This window comes from Eretmochelys imbricata, chromosome 20, assembly GCF_965152235.1.
Source record: "Eretmochelys imbricata isolate rEreImb1 chromosome 20, rEreImb1.hap1, whole genome shotgun sequence".
Classification (NCBI taxonomy): domain Eukaryota; kingdom Metazoa; phylum Chordata; order Testudines; family Cheloniidae; genus Eretmochelys; species Eretmochelys imbricata.
The window spans coordinates 142,976-162,351 of NC_135591.1; the positions used below are offsets into that span (position 1 = coordinate 142,976).

The 19,376-nt window shown below is 48.4% G+C and overlaps 1 protein-coding gene across 1 annotated transcript in view; it reads left to right on the plus strand.

Annotated features, from left to right (window-relative positions):
• The first annotated feature begins 691 nt into the window (after window positions 1-691).
• Window positions 692-19,376, plus strand: part of ASIC1 (acid sensing ion channel subunit 1) — a 114,312-nt gene continuing 95,627 nt past the window's right edge. The window contains exons 1-2 of the mRNA XM_077838507.1: window positions 692-1,056; window positions 5,135-5,330. Of these exons, the coding sequence (XP_077694633.1) occupies window positions 692-1,056; window positions 5,135-5,330 (561 nt within the window). The remainder of the gene's footprint in view (window positions 1,057-5,134; window positions 5,331-19,376) is intronic.

The window sequence follows — 19,376 nt, forward strand, 5'->3', positions numbered from 1 at the left end:
CCGGTTTTCCTCCACCTGCCAGTCTCTGTGACTCTCACATCCTTCTGTGCATGCGTCTCCCTCACTCCCTTCTTCTCATCCGAACAGCGAGAGGTGGAGGGAGATCCACCCTAGTGCAAGGACCTATCTTCTTTGCTGCTGGGACCAGCCCTACAGGAGCAGTGTGGACCCAGCCCTGGATGCTGACCCTGCCTTCAGGTTTGGATTCTTGTTTCTTTGGTCTGTTTCTTGACACGCTAGTGCTGTGTGTGTGTGTGTGTGTGTGTGTGTGGTGGGGGGAGGTGGAGGAAAGCGGGAGGATCTGATAAACCCATGAAAGAGTTGTTTGGGGGAGAATGGTAACTAGCTTTGGTGTATGGACATCACAGTGACAGAGACAGGGTGGGAGGGATGTAGAAATACAAGGGACTGTGTTAAAAAACCCAGTGCATAGGATGGAATCCCTCAGAGGCAGCTGGGAGCATCCTCCCAGGATTCCCGTCATTTGCTCCATTTCCTGGGATGTTGAGTCCACTGGGAATGCACCTTTCATTATTGCCTCTCCCCCTATGGCATCTTTGCTGTCCCTGCTGAGGTCCTTAGCCTGGGAGGAGCAGCAGCATCCCAACTGGCCTGTCCATGTGTCCGTGCTGGGAGTAATGGGCTCCTCTGTTCTTCATAGAGTGGCTCGCTCTGTATCTCAGCCCTGACTATGTTGGACCTGAAAGTGGACGAGGAGGAGGTGGAGAATGGCCATCCAGTCAGTATCCAGGCCTTTGCCAGTAGCTCCACTCTGCATGGCCTGTCCCACATTATCTCCTATGAGAGGCTCTCCTTCAAGCGCATCATCTGGACTCTCTGCTTCCTGGGCTCTATGGCCCTGTTGGCCTATGTCTGCACGGAGAGGATCCAATACTACTTCCTCTACCCTCATGTCACCAGGCTGGATGAAGTGGCCACAACCAGGTTGACATTCCCTGCTGTCACTTTCTGCAACCTCAACGAATTCCGCTTCAGCCGGGTAACAAAGAATGACCTGTACCATGCTGGGGAACTCCTCGCTCTGCTCAATAACAGGTGGGTCCAGGGAAGCCAAGCCCTGAGGATGCTGCATGAGCTCAGCACTGCTGATCTAGATGGGACAGTACACCACCATGCATCTGAATGTGCTGCCATCTATGTGAACACAACCAACAGGGCACTGTGTGCACATCTGCACTTAGGTGTTCGACAGACACGATACTCTGGCACTAGAGATACATCCGTGCACCTGCATAAGCTGCACATGTCTCTATGCACCATGTGGACCTACACACAGTATATGTGCACCTCCCTGTATACATTCCTGGAGATATGATGCTCCAATATTAAGGCCTAATTTAAATATTCAGGCCTAATTTAGTCCCATACTCTGCATCTTGAGCAGTTTCCTCTGCAATGCATGCCTGTCTGCTCCTGAATGACTAAGATAACATTCATATCCATGATCATATTCATTCCCACCCCACCACTGGCACTTGGGGAAAAATGGCACTTTCCCATGGGGAAAAAAGAACTGTCACGTGTGTGAGTGGCTGGGGAGGGGACGTGGTGGAACACCAACTGTGGGCAGCCTCAGCAGCCCTTTGCTATGACTGCTATAATAGGGACCTTGTTTGTCTGTGTGCAAGTGAAAGATGAGATGATGGAACGGATAGGCACAACCCCAACGAAGTCAACAGCCACAGCTGAATTTGGCCTGGGGTCCTGCTGGCGTCTGCCAACAATGGAAAAGACAGAGAGCAGGGGTCCAAAGTGATCCCATTAACACACTGCTTCTCAGGGCGAGGCTCAGATGCTAGAGCTACCCTGGGTGCTTGGCTGGTAGACCTGGTGGATATGTTAGGGGAGGGTGTGGCATGGATTGCTTTCCTGCACCCTACCACCCACATGGATGGTTGGTTGCAGGAAAGCAAAACATCCCTGCACATATTGGCAAGTCTCTTTGTCCACAGGATGAGTGGCACGTGCAGGCAGATCCAAGGTACCACAAGGAAATGGCAGGACAAATGGCAATAGCATTTTTATCTATATTTTAGGGAGATGTAAACTTCCTTGGCCAGCTGGGGATGGGACAAAGAGGAAGTGCCCATGATATAATGCCCATATGCCCTCACTGTGTAGGAAAGGACTCCCATAGATGCTTCTGCCAAACATTAGTATGGTACCCAAGGGCTCTTATGCACTTTTAGCATTCAGTCCATACACCAGTGGATTTTCCCCAGGTTGGTACAGAGCCCATGGGTCACTATCCGTTCTTCCTGTAAAACATTTGCTTTCCACTTCCAGGCTTGTCAGTGTTATCCAGCATCTGTGCTGTGTTGGTGGCAGCTCCCTGCCCATTCCCCAGCCATTGTCAGTGACAATTCTTGGCCATTCTAAACTGGCAGCAGCTCCTGCTCTTTGATTGATCCGGCTGCTGTTGTAACTGCTCTCTGTAATATGCCTGAGAGCATGAAAACTAATGATCCCTGTGTACACGTCACTGCAGACTGTGACAGCCACTGGGGCGTGTGCGTGCATATGCGTGCAGGATTGCCTTCTGCTGGATAGAATCAGAACTGCTCGGCAGTGTGTCCTAGGCTCTGTACTGCTAAGAGCTGATAGCATGGGCCTTCGCTTTTGGAGTAATACCCTCGCTGTTGCTGTGAAGATCCTTGTGGCCACTGTGTGCAGCATAGGCACAAACATGAAACCCTAAGGGCTTGTCTACACAGCATGACAAAGTGCTCTACAGGGGTGTGGTTTGTAGGGCACTCTAATGTGTTGTGTTCCAACTGCTCTGTGTAGACCCTGCTGGCACACTCTAAAAGGTTCATGTTAGTGTGCCAGCAGGATCTACATGGGGCAGTTAGAGCACAACATGTTAGAGCTCTCTCCAAACAATAACTCTGTAAAGCAATTTGTTATACTGTGTAGACAAGCCCAAAGTGGGTGCAGATTTGATCCGATCTGTGTGTGAGTCCTCAGTCAGTGTTCAAGCAGATCCTAGTACATGCAAATAAATGTCCTGTCCTGCTCCCACTAAAGTCAACAGGGAAACTCACACTGACATAAAAATGGGAGCAGAATCTGGTCCCAAGGCAACAGAGGAAAGACCTCTTCATCTACTGAATAAAAGAAAGACTGTGAGATTAGGATGAGTAAGTGAATGAGTTATAAGAGGGGAGGGAAAGGGGCATGGAGACACACACAGGCTGCACCTTAAAGTAGGTTGGCAAAACCTGTTTTGCCTGCAGCTGTATCAGCACCTCCTGCCAGCCTGTCAGATAGCACAAGCTAAGCCAGGTTGGACTGGCTCACTCCAGAGCTGCAGGGAGAGGTGCTGGTGATTCAGTAGAGGGCAACCTTTCCTCTGAGTTAGTATTGAGCCAGTGCCCCACTATAGTCTTAGAAGGATGTTGTGCTGTCTTGCTCAGATTAAATGTAAAGATCCCAAGCTGGTGATTGTAAGAGCTGTGGTTAAGCCTGTGCCCTGGCCATTTATGTTTCTGATAGTTACTTTCAGCATCCCTAACTCTTTCTCCACAAACCCCCTTTCTCAGTTAGATGTAGTTTTCTTCCTCATTTCCTTTCCTAGCCTTTTGTTTAGCAAGGCTGTTGTTAGGCAGCTGTCACACTGCCCCAGAGGTGCAACATGAGATCATAGGAATGGCCATGCTGGGTCAGACCAGTGTTCCATTTAGCTCAGTGTCCTGGTTTCCTATGATGAAATGCAGGTAGGCTACATATCATTGGTGAATGATTGACTGCTGCTTATCCTTGTTCATCATCATCATCATGTTCCTACTCTGCCTATGGCATTTAGGGCAGTGACGAAGCTCCTCCACTTCTGTCTGTTTCTGGCAAGTCTTTCAGTGGTTCCCCAGCTATGCCCCAGATTTTTACAGTTCGGCTTCCACAGCTCTTCGCCATGTTGTTTTTGGGCAGCATTGTTTTTGCTTGCCTTCAGGTGTCCATCTTATTGCTACTCTGGTGATGGAATCAGTTTCTATCTGAAGCACATGACAGATCCATCTCCAACACCTCCTGGCAATGATGGTGCTCAGATCCTCTTGGCTGCACTGTGTCAATAGATGTTGGTTTGAGATTGTTCTGGGCCAAAAGATACAGAGGATTTTTTTATTTTTTATCCTTGTTAGTTACTGCTATACATCACTTTGAGATGCTTAGTGGAAAATCATAGAATATCAGGGTTGAAAGGGACCCCAGAAGGTCATCTAGTCCAACCCCCTGCTCGAAGCAGGACCAATTCCCAGTTAAATCATCCCAGCCAGGGCTTTGTCAAGCCTGACCTTAAAAAAGTGCTGTGGGTGGGCAAGTGCGCTCAACTCTACCTCCAGCTACCCCAGCACCCATACTGCCAGCGCCCCCAGCACCTTCAGCTATCGCCAGCACCCACCATCCCCTCCTCACAGGCACCCACCACAGCTGGCATGTATTGTGCAGCTCCATGGCCTGCCAAAAGAGACCACTGTGATCATCTGGTCTCACCTCTCCTCTTTTAGAAAACATCCATTCTTGATTTAAACACTGCCAGTGATGGACAATCCACTATGACCCTGGGTAAGCCCTTTCCATGGCTAATCACCCTACTTGGGGCAAGGTGTGTTGTCGTATGCTGAAATTTATGGTTCTATGGAAGTTATTTGCAAATATGCAATTCATGTGATTAAATAATGTTCTTAAAATGTCAGGCATGGAGCAGCACAAAACTTGGCATTTGTGCCTAGGCCCTGTGCTATATTGTAGCACAGGGGACACAGTCATATCTCAGTGTTGAAGGTTCCCGGGTGCTGTGTTATTCTACAGAGGAGACACAGTCTCCTGTCTAGCAGAGGAGACACAGTCTCATGTCAAATACTGGAGGTGCTGGATGCTGGGCATTAGTGCTGTACTACAAGGTTACATTCTGTCCTTCAATTATAGACATCCGACTTAAGTTAATGGGCCAGCTCTGCTATAAATGACATTGGTGTCAATGTGGAAATAACTCCTTTGACATAATCGGTGACACTGAGAGCAGAGATTAGTTTGGTGGGAGTTGCACCTGTATATGCGAGGACAGGACTCGCTCCAACCAGGATTAAGAAGTCTCTATGCCCTGTTTCCCCAGGTATGAGATCCCAGACACCCAGATGGCTGATGAGAAGCAGCTGGAGATCCTACAAGATAAGGCCAACTTCCGAAACTTCAAGCCAAAGCCCTTCAACATGCTGGAGTTTTACGATCGGGCTGGCCATGATATCCGGGAGATGCTGCTGTCCTGCTCCTTCTGTGGAGAGAAATGCAACCCAGAGGACTTCAAAGTGGTAAGTGCTGTGGGCTTCCTCTACTCCTGATCCTTTGGAATGATGCTGTGCCTAGAGCAATCTGGATCATGCCACTGCTTTTCTGATCTAGATTTGTATTCTGAGATGAGGGTGTCTTGTGAATTTAAACTGTGTGTAGGATCTGTGGCTGGCATTGCTGTGAGCACAACCAGAATTAATGTGGGACATTATGGGGGTGGCCCATGGTGGGTGTTGCTCGTGGGCACCCTCTGCAAACATTACGTTGACTCTCTGTGGTGAACATTTCTGTGGCCACCTTCTAGGATGGGAATTACTGTGGACATGGTATAGTCTTGTGTCCAGGGTGGATATGTCTGCGATGGTGACATGCTGAAGGGAGGATCTGAAAAAGGGACCAAGAGAATTTTTCTGTCAGTGGCTATGCAGACTCTCTCTTATGTGTCTGAATAGCATGTCCTTTGCCTTTGACAAGAACTGGCTTGCACCGAGTAGCAGGTATTACAAAAGGAGGGGGGACTTTTCAAGAGAGGATACACTTGGATATGCATCCATCCATGCTCTTTGTGGACATTGTGTAGCCTCTGGCAGGTATTTCTGTGGCTCTTGTGTAGATATTTCTGTAGTTGAACAGTGTGTGTGATTCAGAGGGGGTTGAGGTGGGCACACCATAATCATGTACATATATATCATGGCAAATTTCCCAGCCCTTAGTTGGCAGGTCCTGGAGGTGGGCAAACCCTGGTGGTAACTGATGGCTTAAGTGATACTGAGCAAAGTGGGTGTGCTGTGCTGCAGGAGCCAGAGTGGTTGGTACAGAGACTGCAATGATTCTGGAGTGATGAGGTGCGCATGTGGTGGGGGGCTCTCGCTCAGCAGAATTACATATCAAAGAATCAGAGAAATGTATGGTTGGAAGGGACTGCAAGAGGTCATCTGGTTCATCCCCCTGCGCTGAGACCGGACCACGCATACCGAGACCATCCCTGTCAAGTGTCTGTCTAACCTGTCCTTAAAACCTCCAATGATAGGGATCATGTCAACTACAGATGTGGCAGGAACCATTGGTAGTATGAGGAGGGAAATTTATGTGAAGCCAACTTGGATCTCCCAGGTTTCTGTGTGTTTGAATTGACATGCCCAAGAAAGGAGGGAGCTGCCAGCTATACATATGATATTTGCTTGCTTACCCTCCCACTCTCTTTACCACTCCATCTTCTAAAATGTTCGGTAGTGAAATACTTAATATTGACATTATTAAAGACCCATCATTAGGTTTTAGAGCTAACAACTAGTGAGATTAATGGGGGACCAGCCCACTGTTTCAAGCTCTGTGCTGATCTCGCTGCATCGGTTACACTTGGGTCACATTTGGGATATTTTCTATGCAATATGAGGGTTAAAATTTATTTTTGGTTTTTAAGACAAAAGCTGGGATTCTTCAGAATCTGACTGTTATGTAGGCCACATGAAGCACCAACAAGGCCAGTGGGGCAGGAGGGGCCCAGAGCTTGACACCCCTGCTATAAAACATGCAGTGACACAGGGATGTGGTCTGGCATGGGAACCCAGGAGGAGTTGACTCTATTTTTGATGAAGTAAAGAAATCTTAGTACTGGCAAGGCCATCCTTACCAGTGAAAGAGCAACAGTGTGTGTGGGGAGGTGGATCCAAAGCTGTCCCCAGCTCAGTGTAGCCTTTGCCTAGGACACGTGTGATAAGAGAGTTTGGGTGAAATATTTGCCATAAACTTAGACTGAGGCCAAGTTTTGGCACCTTTCCTGAGTTTCCAAACACCAGCTAACTGTCCATTCCTGTTTCTGGCTTCCCTCCCAAATGCCAGGAGAGGCTGTCGAAGACTTCCCAGGGTAAATGTCACACCTTTTTGGGTGTCCATCCAAACTGAATGGAGGCTCCTAGGGTTTACTTGCTGCTTAACCACTGCCTGGCTGAGGAACTTAGCAGCAGATGGCGAGGAACTGAGAACTTAACACAGCTCCTGGTCTGGGGAAGATCTTAGAGTCAACAGGCAGTAGAATTTAAAGGCCGGGGGCTAGTGCAGCTCTATGGGCCCTGATGGTGCTCCTTGCTCTGAATAACAAATTTCAGATCATGCCTGGTTCTCTGTACTCTTTATATTTAATCTCTCTGTCAACCTGTGTGTGTCTCTCCTGCTCTATCTTTTTTTTTCTGGTTTCAGAGTAACAGCCGTGTTAGTCTGTATTCGCAAAAAGAAAAGGAGTACTTGTGGCACCTTAGAGACTAACCAATTTATTTGAGCATGAGCTTTAAGTGAGCTGTAGCTCACGAAAGCTCATGCTCAAATAAATTGGTTAGTCTCTAAGGTGCCACAAGTACTCCTTTTCTTTTTTGTTCTCTCTCTCTCTCTCCATTTATCAGGTTTTCTTAGTCTAGATTCTTTCTCTCTAGCACCAAATTTTAGAATTCTAATTGCCAGTACATCCACGGCAAGTGAACTATCAAGTGGGTCCTCTGCACCATTTCCCCTTTGCAAGAGCAGCCTTTGGGGCAGTCTCATAAAGTGTCTGCCTGAGGAGTACGGCCTCTCGTGGAGTAAGAGGAAATCCCTCTCCCCAGATCTCAGCCCCCTGCCCTCTATTTTGGAGCTTCTTTCCCATGGAGTGGCACTGTAATGAGATGTCACCAGCAGAAAATCTGGGGAGAGTGAGCGAGACAAATGACAAGACTGAGAAACATAAATAGACACACAGACGCTCTGTGTATTAGTGAAATATAATTTCCAGTCACTCATTTGAGCTTTGTCATCTCCCTCTGTACTGTACAGTGTTTGTTTCATGCTGACACATAGATCCGATATACGATAGAGCCTCTATGATAGGTGTCTCTCCCTCTCTCTTAGGTTCATCTGTAAATTACACAATACTAGAACTTTGAAAGTTGACTAATCAATTCATTGGCAAGAGCTGGCTTTTTAAGCCAGCTCTTTCTTTGAGAACAGGCTCAATTGTGGTGCTGATAATGGAACATGGTACTACTTCTCTGGCTTTGTGGTTCTTGAAAGAAACACAAATCCAGGCTAGGTTCCCCGACCCACCTCCAAAGATGTCGGCCATCCCTCATGCTAGGATTCTCCCCAGCTGAGCAGGGTTGGGCCTGGGTTGGTATTTGGTTGGGAAACCTCTGATGTTGCAGAAGGTGCTCTTTGTGACATTATAGGTGGCAATCTTGCTTCTTGAGTCTGTACCAAGTGGAGAGAGGGGATCTTTGGGAGGACTACATCGAGAGTAATGAGATGAGGTGCTGCTGTCACAGAAAGCTGAGGTACTGATGGTTATTGTCATTAGAGGTCGCATGACACTTTGCTCAAGTGCTGGTGTCCAGGTCACATTCCAGCCCAAGTTATCCCATTGTGCCTCATTAAATTCCCTCTAGAGTTTCGGTTGGATACAAGATTCCTCTTCATTAACTGCCATTAACTTCATTAACTGCCATGTTGTTTAGTTTATTAAACAGTAGCTATGTTCCACCCCAGAGGTGGCTGCATTTCAGTGAGGAGTGACACCATCCCTATATGCCCCTTTCCTTCCTTGTGGGGATATTGTGAGTATTAATTCGTGTTTATAAAGAGCCTCACATTCTCAGATGACAGGAACAACAGAAGTGGAAAGTGGTGACTGGTGGTAGCTGTAACATCAGTCTTGCACTGTTGGGTCCTCAAACACAGGCCATGGGGTGCAATCTCTACAGCGTGACCTGAGCAGTGCTTACATCAGTGAGTAGCTCAGACATTCACTCAGCTGAGTAAAAAGAACAGGAGGACTTGTGGCACCTTAGAGACTAACCAATTTATTTGAGCATGAGCTTTTGTGGCCCAACTTGATGATCACTTTAGATAAGCTATTACCAGCAGGACAGTGGGGTGGGAGGGGTATTGTTTCATGGTCTCTGTGTGTATATAAAGTCTTCTGCAGTTTCCATGGTATGCATCCGATGAAGTGAGCTGTAGCTCACGAAAGCTCATGCTCAAATAAATTGGTTAGTCTCTAAGGTGCCACAAGTACTCCTTTTCTTTTTGCAAAGACAGACTAACACGGCTGTTACTCTGAAACTCAGCTGAGTGTTGTTCTTCATGTGTTTTTGGTACACCCAAGGTAGTGTCATCTGTAGGTGGAGCAGAGAACTCCAGGCTCTGACAACTAACCTTATTTTGACACTGGGCAGCTTTCTTCCCTTGCCTCAGTTTCTCCATCTATGAAATGGGGATAATTCACATTTACTAATGTCATATGAGGAGGATGGTTGTGAAACATAATGCATTCAAGTATGTTGGTGATAATACCTAACTCTTATATGTATGTTAAGGATTTTGAGACCCTCAACGAAAGGTGCTTATTTAAGTACAAACGATTCTATTTTTGCAGTTGATAACAGCAATAAGTACCTCCAGGTTGAGCATTTCCAAACGACTTAAGGAACCTCAGCTCCACCTCTCCATCAGTTTGGGCTTATTGATTGGGTTTCCCAGAAGCAGGCAGTACAAGCGGCGTCTGACTGACAGTTTTTCAGCAGGATGAATTGGACTGATGGTAGCATTGAGGTGCTGGCCTTTGAGCCATCCTGCACATTTGTTTTTAGCTGACAGCGGATTTCACAAATATGCAAGGAGGTTTTTGTATCTGATGATAAGTCAATGGTCCCTGTCATGGGGGTTGCAGCAGGTGATAATAAACCATGACAGGATTTGTGTGTTCAGGGCTGAATGCAAAGGTATCTCAATGTCAGTGCTTGCTGATGGGACAGTGTATATCAAAAGAGAGGATAACTGCAGCTATTTTTTTTAATCAGTAATTTTGAACAGTGTGATGAATTAGCTAGTTTGTGTGGGCAGCACTGCCCTCCTGTGGATGGAATCAGAGCTGCTGCACTGTGTGTCCTAGGCCCTGTATTGCTAAGAGCTAATGGAGATTCCCTGTTAGCGTATACAACAGAGGCTGGTACCTTTTGGAACAGGGGGATCTGAGTCTATCTGTGAAAGGTCTAAGCTGCCCAAAGAGACATTGGATTGGTTTGTTCTATTTATGGGGTTCTAAACTGCTCAATGTGACACTGAATTAGTCCATTCTGTTTTTGAGGGTTCTGCTCTAGAATATAGTCTGTTTTGCATCTCACACTTGGGAGGAACAAATAAATTTGTTAGTCTCTAAGGTGCCACAAGTACTCCTTTTCTTTTTGTGAATACAGACTAACACGGCTGCTACTCTGAAACCACACAATATATCAGTGGCTGTTTCATTATTACCACCTGGATTATTTCTTGAGAGCAGGTTGATATGATTTAATGGATTTGGTTACAAAAAGCTGGCTCCATGCTATATTTATGCTGCTCTTTGGATTCCCCTTGCAGCCCTGAACATGCAGGTTTTGTGCATAATATGTTAGACGAAGCCTGTGCTCTGTCACTGCCTTTGCATCACTAGAGTTCCTGAAGCCCCTCTCATTGAAATAGTTATGAAATATTTGCCATGTTTCCCTGCACATGGGCTCCAGAGGCTTTGTCAGGGGTGTTTGTGTTAATGCAGAATATCATTTCACTTTTGGAAAACGATGTAGCAATACATTTCTCCCTTCCCATGTCTGTTATGTGCGCTCTCTCGCTCTCTCCATCCAATCAGCCCCCTTTCACTCACTTAGTCTTTTCTATTCTCTCTTCCCTTCTTTCCCAACCTCTCATGCATCAACTTGTTCCTATCTCTTCTTTTTCTTCCCCCCCTTTCTATCTTCCCCCCACTTTTCATCTACTTCCTCCTCTCCCTGTCTTTCTCTCTCCACTCGGCCCCCAAGCTGATTCTCCAGGGAGTTTTCTCAAGTAATGGCAGAGCTGTGCTGGGAAATACCCATCTTCACAGAAGGGAAAAAACCCTTAAAAGCTGCCGTAGATCACTGGAGACACTTTGAGAGGATTGTGGTGTCACTGTGTTACTTAGTGCTGCTTATCCAGTTTGTAATTCATATCCTATTATCTTGGAATGAGCCCTGGGGCAGGCTTTTCCCAGAGCATCACATCAGGATCTGTCTTTGTATTAAGCCTTAAAAAGCAGTAATCCAAGAAAGGAGTGAGATTTTTTTTTTCAAGACAATGTGAGAAGCAGGAACATTCAGAGGGTTTTGTTTTTTAATATGAAAGATGGAAAAACCTGCCAGAGGCTTTTTAAGAGGTTTTCTTAAAGGTTAATTTCTGTTGCCTCTGCCTCCCTCCTCCCAGCTTGGATCACTTCCACCAGCGCCGTACTGAACTGGGTTTGGTGCCACAGGCTTCTTTCTGCATGGGCAGTTGCAGCCTTAGCTGCATTAAAAGAACTGGCTGGTCTGTGCTGGGGGCCATTTGAAGGAGCCTTTCCTGTGAGATCTAATACTGTGGCGTACCATGGCCACAAACACTGCAGATTCTGGGGATTCCCTCTCATGCACACCACAGTCTGCACCCACCTTCCCCCAAGTCTCTGGGAGCTGAGTGGCAGCCTTCTTCCCTTGCCTGAAGCAATGAGGAGAGCAGGCCCATTTGCAGCCCTGGGCCCAAGCCCACATGCAGACCTCTGATCTGTTACTGTTAGCATCTCTCAGGCATTCAGCAACTTGCAGATTCGAGCCTGCGGTATGGTGCTCTTATTCAGTGCCATTGGGCTGTGCATTGTGCTTTGGTTGAAACAGTTCTGTCTGCTTTGATATTGGGGGTCCTGCCCCTTTAAGAGGAATGGGAGGAGAGGGCTGGTTGAAAGAGGAGTGAAAGGACAGAGGGATGCTGGTAGCAGAGAGCCAAGGATCTGGTTGTGAGTGTTCTGCAGGCATGATGTGGGAATGGGGTTGAGTTATTTATTGCCATGGCTGAGAAGTTTGGCTATGTAACACCATGAGTGCTAAGATCTGGATATGAATAATTAATTAATTAGAGCCAGTCTACTGTGGCAAACAACGCCTCTCTCCCATCCCATATACATCCCTGTACAGTTTTCTTATCATGGGATGGATGCTAGTACCTTCCTCTTACGCCAGAGACAGCACTCTGGGCTCCGAATCCCTTCACCACTGCTCCTCCTGCTTGTCATGGCCCTGCATAACCCTTCCCCTTTCTGCTCCTTTTTCTTCCTCTTCTCTTGTGTGCTTGGCTCCCTTCTTTACAGCGTTCAGACAGCCAGCCTGGATACAGGCTCCTTCTGCAGAGCTCTGCTTCCCCTCACCTTTGAACTTTACATGTCTGAGTTGGGGCAGGGGTCATACCTCCCTAGCTCTGCTTGCTCAGAGCTTCTCTGTCACACCTAGAGTTTGGAGAATCATCTGTAACTCCTGTAACAGATGCATTTTGCCTCTTCCTGTAGATGAATTTGTCTCAATTTTCTGGTCTTTATTTTGTCGTTCCAAATTGTTTGCCATAGAATTCTTTGCTAGTAACGGCTTGGTTACAAGCATTTGATATCCAAGCTATTGTTAATTGGCCTCACAGATCACATGATATAGTATGGGGCGGGTGGTGTGACTCTTACTGTCAGGCTCCCCATCTGAATGTTTGAGATTCAGGATTCCCTTTCTGAGAATATTGGCCCAGCATTCCTTTAAAACTAGATCTGGCTGAGATTGTTCATGGAGATCTTCCTGGAAAAATGAATGCAAAAGGCACATGAACATAGTCACAGCAAATTCATTTAAAAATTCAAGTTTGTACTATCTCCCCAGCTCTGCTTATATTGGAGATGACTATGATCAAAGCACAGAGATTTGATAGTGAGGCCTGTATTTGTGAGCTGTATCGATCACATCTCACTGCCTGAGTATCCACACAGCACTGGCTAAATTTCCAAACACCTGCGCCAGCCTGCAGTGGACTCAGTCTAGAAACCGCCTGGATTCTCTGCAGTTAATCTCTTTGGCCCCAATTCTGCCGGTACTTAACTCACATGAGTAGGTCTGTTGTCTCCAATAGGGCTACTCATGTGAACAAAGTTACACAGATGCATTAGTGTCTGCAGGAAATGGGTCTTTGGTTATTCCAAATCCTAGGTCAGGAATGGGATGGGATTGGACCAGGTGTGAATTAATGTCCCTGAGACATTACAATGTACTGTGGCAAATAATGGCATTTAATAGCCTGGCTCAAAGTTGGCAAGAAATTCTTGGCAACACTCTTTGCAACTACTTTTATGCCTTTGTTCAGGCCTGTTCCTGGCACCCAGAAAATTAGTTTCCATGAAATTGTGGAATGGCACACGTTTTCAAAGAGAAATTATATTTCAATGCATCTGAGACATGCAGGAGTCCTATTATCACCCCAAAAATGTCCCTTTTCCCCCCTGAGGCCCCCAAACATGACAGGCTCTCCCCCCCTTTAAACTTGAGCCATTTTGTAAACTTCAAATCCCTGATAAATAACAGTTGCAGCAGATGAACCAGTGGCCCCATCCAGGACCACAGGGAATGGTGCACCAAGCTTGGGTGATCCTATCCAGGACTGCAGGAGATGTGGCCCCAGGCTCAGGTCACCCTGTGGTTTCATCCAGGACAGAGGACTTGATTGTAATGTCTTACTAACCATATGAGAGATGGAGCAAAAGCTCCACAAGCCTCTTCTTTGTCAACCTGATCTTCACTGGCTGTTCATGCAAACATCCTGCCATCCTCTGATTTTCCTGATGGCTGAATCTCAAGACAGATGGTCTTTAGACACACACAGCCCTGCCTGGGAATACACTTCATGAGCAAACAATCCAGGGAAATAAGATTGCTCCATGACATGTCCAAGCTCCTGCTCTTACCACAGCATGGACCAGCTGCAGATGCCAGCATGTGAATCTAACAGCATTGCAAACACATGCAGTAAGACTCCTGGTCCCTTTCTCGCCATGCTGTGCACTTATCTCAGGTGTCAGACAGTGCCAGATAGAAGCAGCTGAAGCAAGAGGACAGAGCTAATGTAATAACAATGCTTAGCACTTACATGGAGCATTATAAACGCTTCATCCGTCTGGGAGATATCAACCACCCCCATACAAGGGATGGGGAAATTGCATCACAGAGAGGGGAAGCGACTTGACCAAGGTCATATAGCAGGACAGTAGCATACCCAGGAGTCATGGCTCCCAATGCCCCCTGCCTTGAACCCACTCTGCCCACTCTTTCTCATGCTCTTGCTGTCTCTGCACATGCTTGCTTGCTCTGAGCTCTCGCCGATCATTCTCCTGCTCTGAACTCTCGTGCTCTTTGCATGCTTACTCTCTCTACTCTTTTTTTTCTCTCACTGCTTTTCTGTCTAAATACGTTGATATGTCTTTCTCCAAGCTTGTTCTGCTGACTCAGCCCATCAGAATTAACAGGTGAGCAACTTCAGCAGCAGCAGAAAGGCCTGAGCCTGGGGGAAGAAGGGAGCTATCTCTGCTCCAGTGGGAAAGGAAGGGGATGCTCCCTTTGTCTGGACCCTGCTTTGGCCGGAGACCACAGCATCCTCCTCTTCTGCAGGCTGTATACCCTCTCCCCCTGGGGTTCGCTTTGTCTGGGAAAGAGGAGGCCAAGCTCTTCTTCCCGTCACATTCAGCACTACCTGTGCCTGTTTCCCCAGCACCAGAAGTGGCCAGCTCCCACTCGCTTGCATGCCAGGTGCCAGACCCACCTCTGCTCCCAGCCATTTTAAGGTGCTGTTACTCCTGAGGACGAGCTCTTGGGACCTCTGTCATCTCCTTTAATGTTCTACATGTTTGAGGTACTCTGGTGTCTGCTGGAAACCAATGCTTCTTTAAGTTTGTGGGTCTCTTCACCACCCACTTCAGAATCGGCCTCCAGCTTCTGCTGATGCATCCATTGTCCTTAAGATCCATCAGGCCCCTGCCTAAACCAGAGAAGATCTTCTCCAGGCTGCTTCTCCTCTCATCCTTCTAAGGGAACCGTAGGCTCTGCATTGCTGTGGGGAAGGTCTGTGATCCCCAACTGCACTGGCCAGGACCACGTACGTGCTCTGCTTTCTCTTTCCCATGATAGGATCACAAGAGGGAGCAGAGGGGCCCTAAAAGACATCAGACAAAGGAACGTTAAAGGAAATGCTTCTTTCCACAATGTATCTGCAGCACTCATTGCAGCAGGATAACGTGGAGGCACATAGCTTAGCAAATTACGGTCAAGGGTATGAAATGTCTGTGAAGCAGGGTTGCCTCTGAAGTTGAACCAGCTGGGATTAATGAAGGGGAAGGGGCCTCGTTCCTCACACTTCAGTACATAAATGGATCAGCAGCTTGAGATCAGAAAGCATGGGATAGTATTGCACAGTGAGGTTCATTAGAAGGGTGATGTGATGGGAAATAACCCCCCCCCCCACACACACACACACACGAGCACTTAAGGGGTAAGAGGTGGCGGAGCACACACCTGGAGGAGGTGCCAGGACCAATGGAGAGAGCTTGGTGGCTACTGTAGGTGAAGGGCTTTAGGCCAGAGAGGTGGCACAGGGGCAGGCAGAAAGTGGGCCTTGGGATCCTCTCCCGAGAGGAAGCTCTGGAACAGCATCAGAAAGCTGGGCTGTAGGTGAAGGGAACATGCCTGGATGGGGAACCTGAGAGAAGGCTTGGAAGAAAAGCTGACCCTCAGGGGAAGGGAGTACCCTTGGGGAGCAGGTCCTGAGAGAAGGGCAGGACTGGGTGAGGGCTTTGAAAATGGATTTAAGTCCTGAAAGAGGCGCAAAACTAGGAAAGCTGGACTTTGGAAGAAGGCCTGGACTAAATGGAAAAGGACCAATAGAGGGGCCTGCAGGAGACCTCTGGTACTGAGTCTCTGAAGGGAGAGGGCAGCTGGGGAGAAGGAGAGTCCTAAAGCAGACTTGAGGGAAGAGACATGCCAGGGAAGAAGCCCTGAGGATCAGGAACACAGGAGGAGCAGAGCATTCAGGGAGAGAGTCCTGGGAGGCAGCACCTTGGGGCAGAATAAGGAGGAGCTCGGCAGAGCCTGGTGAAGAGTGTGCAGAGGGTTGATTCAGGGAAGAACAGAAGTGTTTCTGTTTCTTTGAGTTTAGACGTTATTACCAAAGAAAAGGGGCAGACTTAAATTGTGACCTGGGTGGAGGGCCAAGTCATGTGAAGAGGCAGACCCGCTGAAGAGCCAGAGCAGCTGTTGTCGGGGGGGGCCCCCAATGAGATGAGAGCGGCTTGGCCATGAGGAGGCACTCTTGTGGTGAGTCCCACCCTCCATAGCGGGTTGTTCTCTTCCCCTAGCATTGGCAGCTACTTGAGACAGGATTCCAGACAAGATGGCCCATTGGTTTCTTCAATCCTGGAGTGGTTCTACTGACAAGTAACATATCTGACACTGAGAAGCAGAGCCTTGTCTAGATCAAACTCTAGTGATGAAGCATAATGCTTGCATTGCACATTGTGCCACCCTCCTGCTTTGTGAGCATTCATTGATTCATTCTCTCTGAGAAGCTGTCGGTGGATATTTTTGTCCCCATTTTACAGGCATGCAGGTTGATGTGCAGAGAGAATAAAGGCCTTGCCTTGCACGACAGAGGAGGTGTTAATGTCAGAGGTGGCTCCTATTCACATGCTCATCTGCTGTACCACGCTGCCCCATAGAGCTAGGATTAGGACCCAGGAGCTTCTAGCTACCAGCCCTGTGGTCAAAACAATAGCATACCCTAGCTCCCAGAGTAGGGTTGCCACCCTGGAGTTCTCAGCTCATACCGCCTGTGATGCTAAGCATCCTCATTTCCTCGGCTGGTTGGGTGGGAGACCTGCTCCCAGGGTCACCCATTTGAGGAGCAAGAGATATTTCATCCAGCTGCATACTGTTGACAGAGCCAGATTGATTCCCTGTGGCTCTGTGCAGGTGGGCACCCCAGGTAATTCCTCAGTTGCACAGACCTCTGCAGAGAGCCTGAAAGCCTGAATGCATCCAGCCAGGGATGCTGCGCTTAGTTGCTGTGGCAACGGGGCCTGTTGCTTTTTCACATTGGTCCCTTTTGCAGCTATTCAACTTTGGTGCCTTTGTTCCCAAGCAGGGAGAGTTGGAGATTTGGTGGGAGGAAGGACGGGGGAAGAGAGACAGCTGAGGACGAATGGGGAAATGCTGCCTATCTGCTGTCAAGGAGCAGCATGTGAGGGGAGACAGGAAGAGCTGTGACTTCGACACCAAGCTCAACAGCTCTCATGCCATGCATCACAGCTGCCGTGTTATCTGTCCCCGGCAGAAGAGAGAGCTTGGGTGAGACACAAAGAATGCAAATGAGGCCCTGTCGTTACTGTAATAACCATGGAAGCTGATAAGGCAGCAGCGGCTGCCTCCTACCTGTTGCCCCCAGGGGACTGCTTCAGGGATCCTGGCAGATGGAACAGCATTCTTTTGGGGGATAAAATACTGCAGCACCCTACTCTGCATCCATGCTATGATGCCCGCCCTGTGATGCTCTTTGCCCTCTCTGCAGCACCTGCCCTGTGGTTCCAGCAATGCACTGTGCCTCCACTGCAATGTCTTTCCTGTGGTGCTCTGCTTCTGCCCTACGGGGCTCAGCACCTCCTGGCACCTCAGGGACCATGTCCCTAGCCTCGGTTTGCCAGAAGCTGGGAATGGGCGACAGAGGATGGATCGCTTGGTGGTTACCTGTTGTGTTTGTTCCCTCTGGGGCACTTGGCATTGGCCGTTGTAGGAAGACAATGGGCTAGATGGACCTTTGGCCTAGTATGGCCGTTCTTATGCAATACTCTGTGCCCTATGGTACCAGTGGCTGCGGTGCTCTGTGGCCATACGGTGATACCCATGCTTGAGCCTGCCTTGTAGTGCCCTCTGTGCGGAGCTCTGTGTCCATGCTCTGTCGCCCGTACTGCAGTGCTCTGCATCTGCCTTTCGGTGCCTGGGCTGCAATATTGTAGAGTACTAGCCCTGAAGGCAGCAGTTGCAGTCGTATTATTATATTGTCATGGACCCTTGGCATGTGTTTGCTGCAGTGGATGGGGAGGGGGAAACCTTCAGAAGAAGACACCTCCCAGCTCAAACATCCCATAATATGAGAATGGTCTGGGGGCATGTAATGTGGAGGGGCACTCAGTCTCTGTGGCACATTCCATCCCCACCTCCCTGCTGAGGAATCCATTAGCATCGCTTAGGAGGGTGGCACTGGGGACACCCCTGCACTCAAAGCCAGGGAGACCCGTCGGGGGATATGGACCCCATGGTGTTTCCGGTCTGCCCGCACACACATGCACTCTGCACTGAGCAGAGTTAATATTTCTGAATCCCACTCCTGATCTGATCTGGAGTCTCTTCAGGGAGCTGTGTGGGGCCCCATGCTGCATGTGTGTGGAATCTCTTTCAGAAGCTGGTGCCATCTGTTCATATGGCTGCCATCTGCTACAAGCAGCACAGTTACCACTCAGCACACCCTTCCTCTGTGGGAGATGAGGATTCCCTAAACCACAGCAAAGCTACAGTCTGGAAATGCCAGGCTTGCCAGGCACCCTTGCATGGCTGCACCCTGGGCACTCAGGGTATGTCTGTCCCCACTGAGTTCTCACGTGGGTCTGTCCTGGGGATGCCTGGGCTTTTCCTTCCCCCACGCCCTTCCATGGCACTGCCCTGGAGCTGCATCATGCATTAGTGCCAATTTGGAGTTCTCAGTCCCTTCCATCATTTGCATTCCTCCAAGCTAGCTCTGTATGTCCAAGTCCCAGCCTTGGTTCTTCCCTCAGCACCCACCTCCTTGCCCAGTTGTCTACCCTCAGTTCTGACTTCTGCACCCAGCTCTCCCCACTCTCTGCTCTTCCCAGTGGGGGCCAAACTGCCTCCAGGGCCCTGCAGGTGCCAGGACTGCCTTTGTCAGTGGCTTGATGCCATGTGCTGCTCTAATTGATTTTTATCTCTCCATTAATGTAACGGAATTGATGTAAGTAACCTAGGCCTTGGCTCACTCAGCCTTAAAGGGATCCTGCTGGCTTCACTGGTGAAGAGCGTGCAGAGCTGCTTGTGGAGATGTTCCTTGTTCCCAGGAACTCATGATTCTGCTCTGGACATTTAATTTAGTGGGAGAAAAGGAACCTCTGGCCTTTGCAAGGCTCAGGTTCA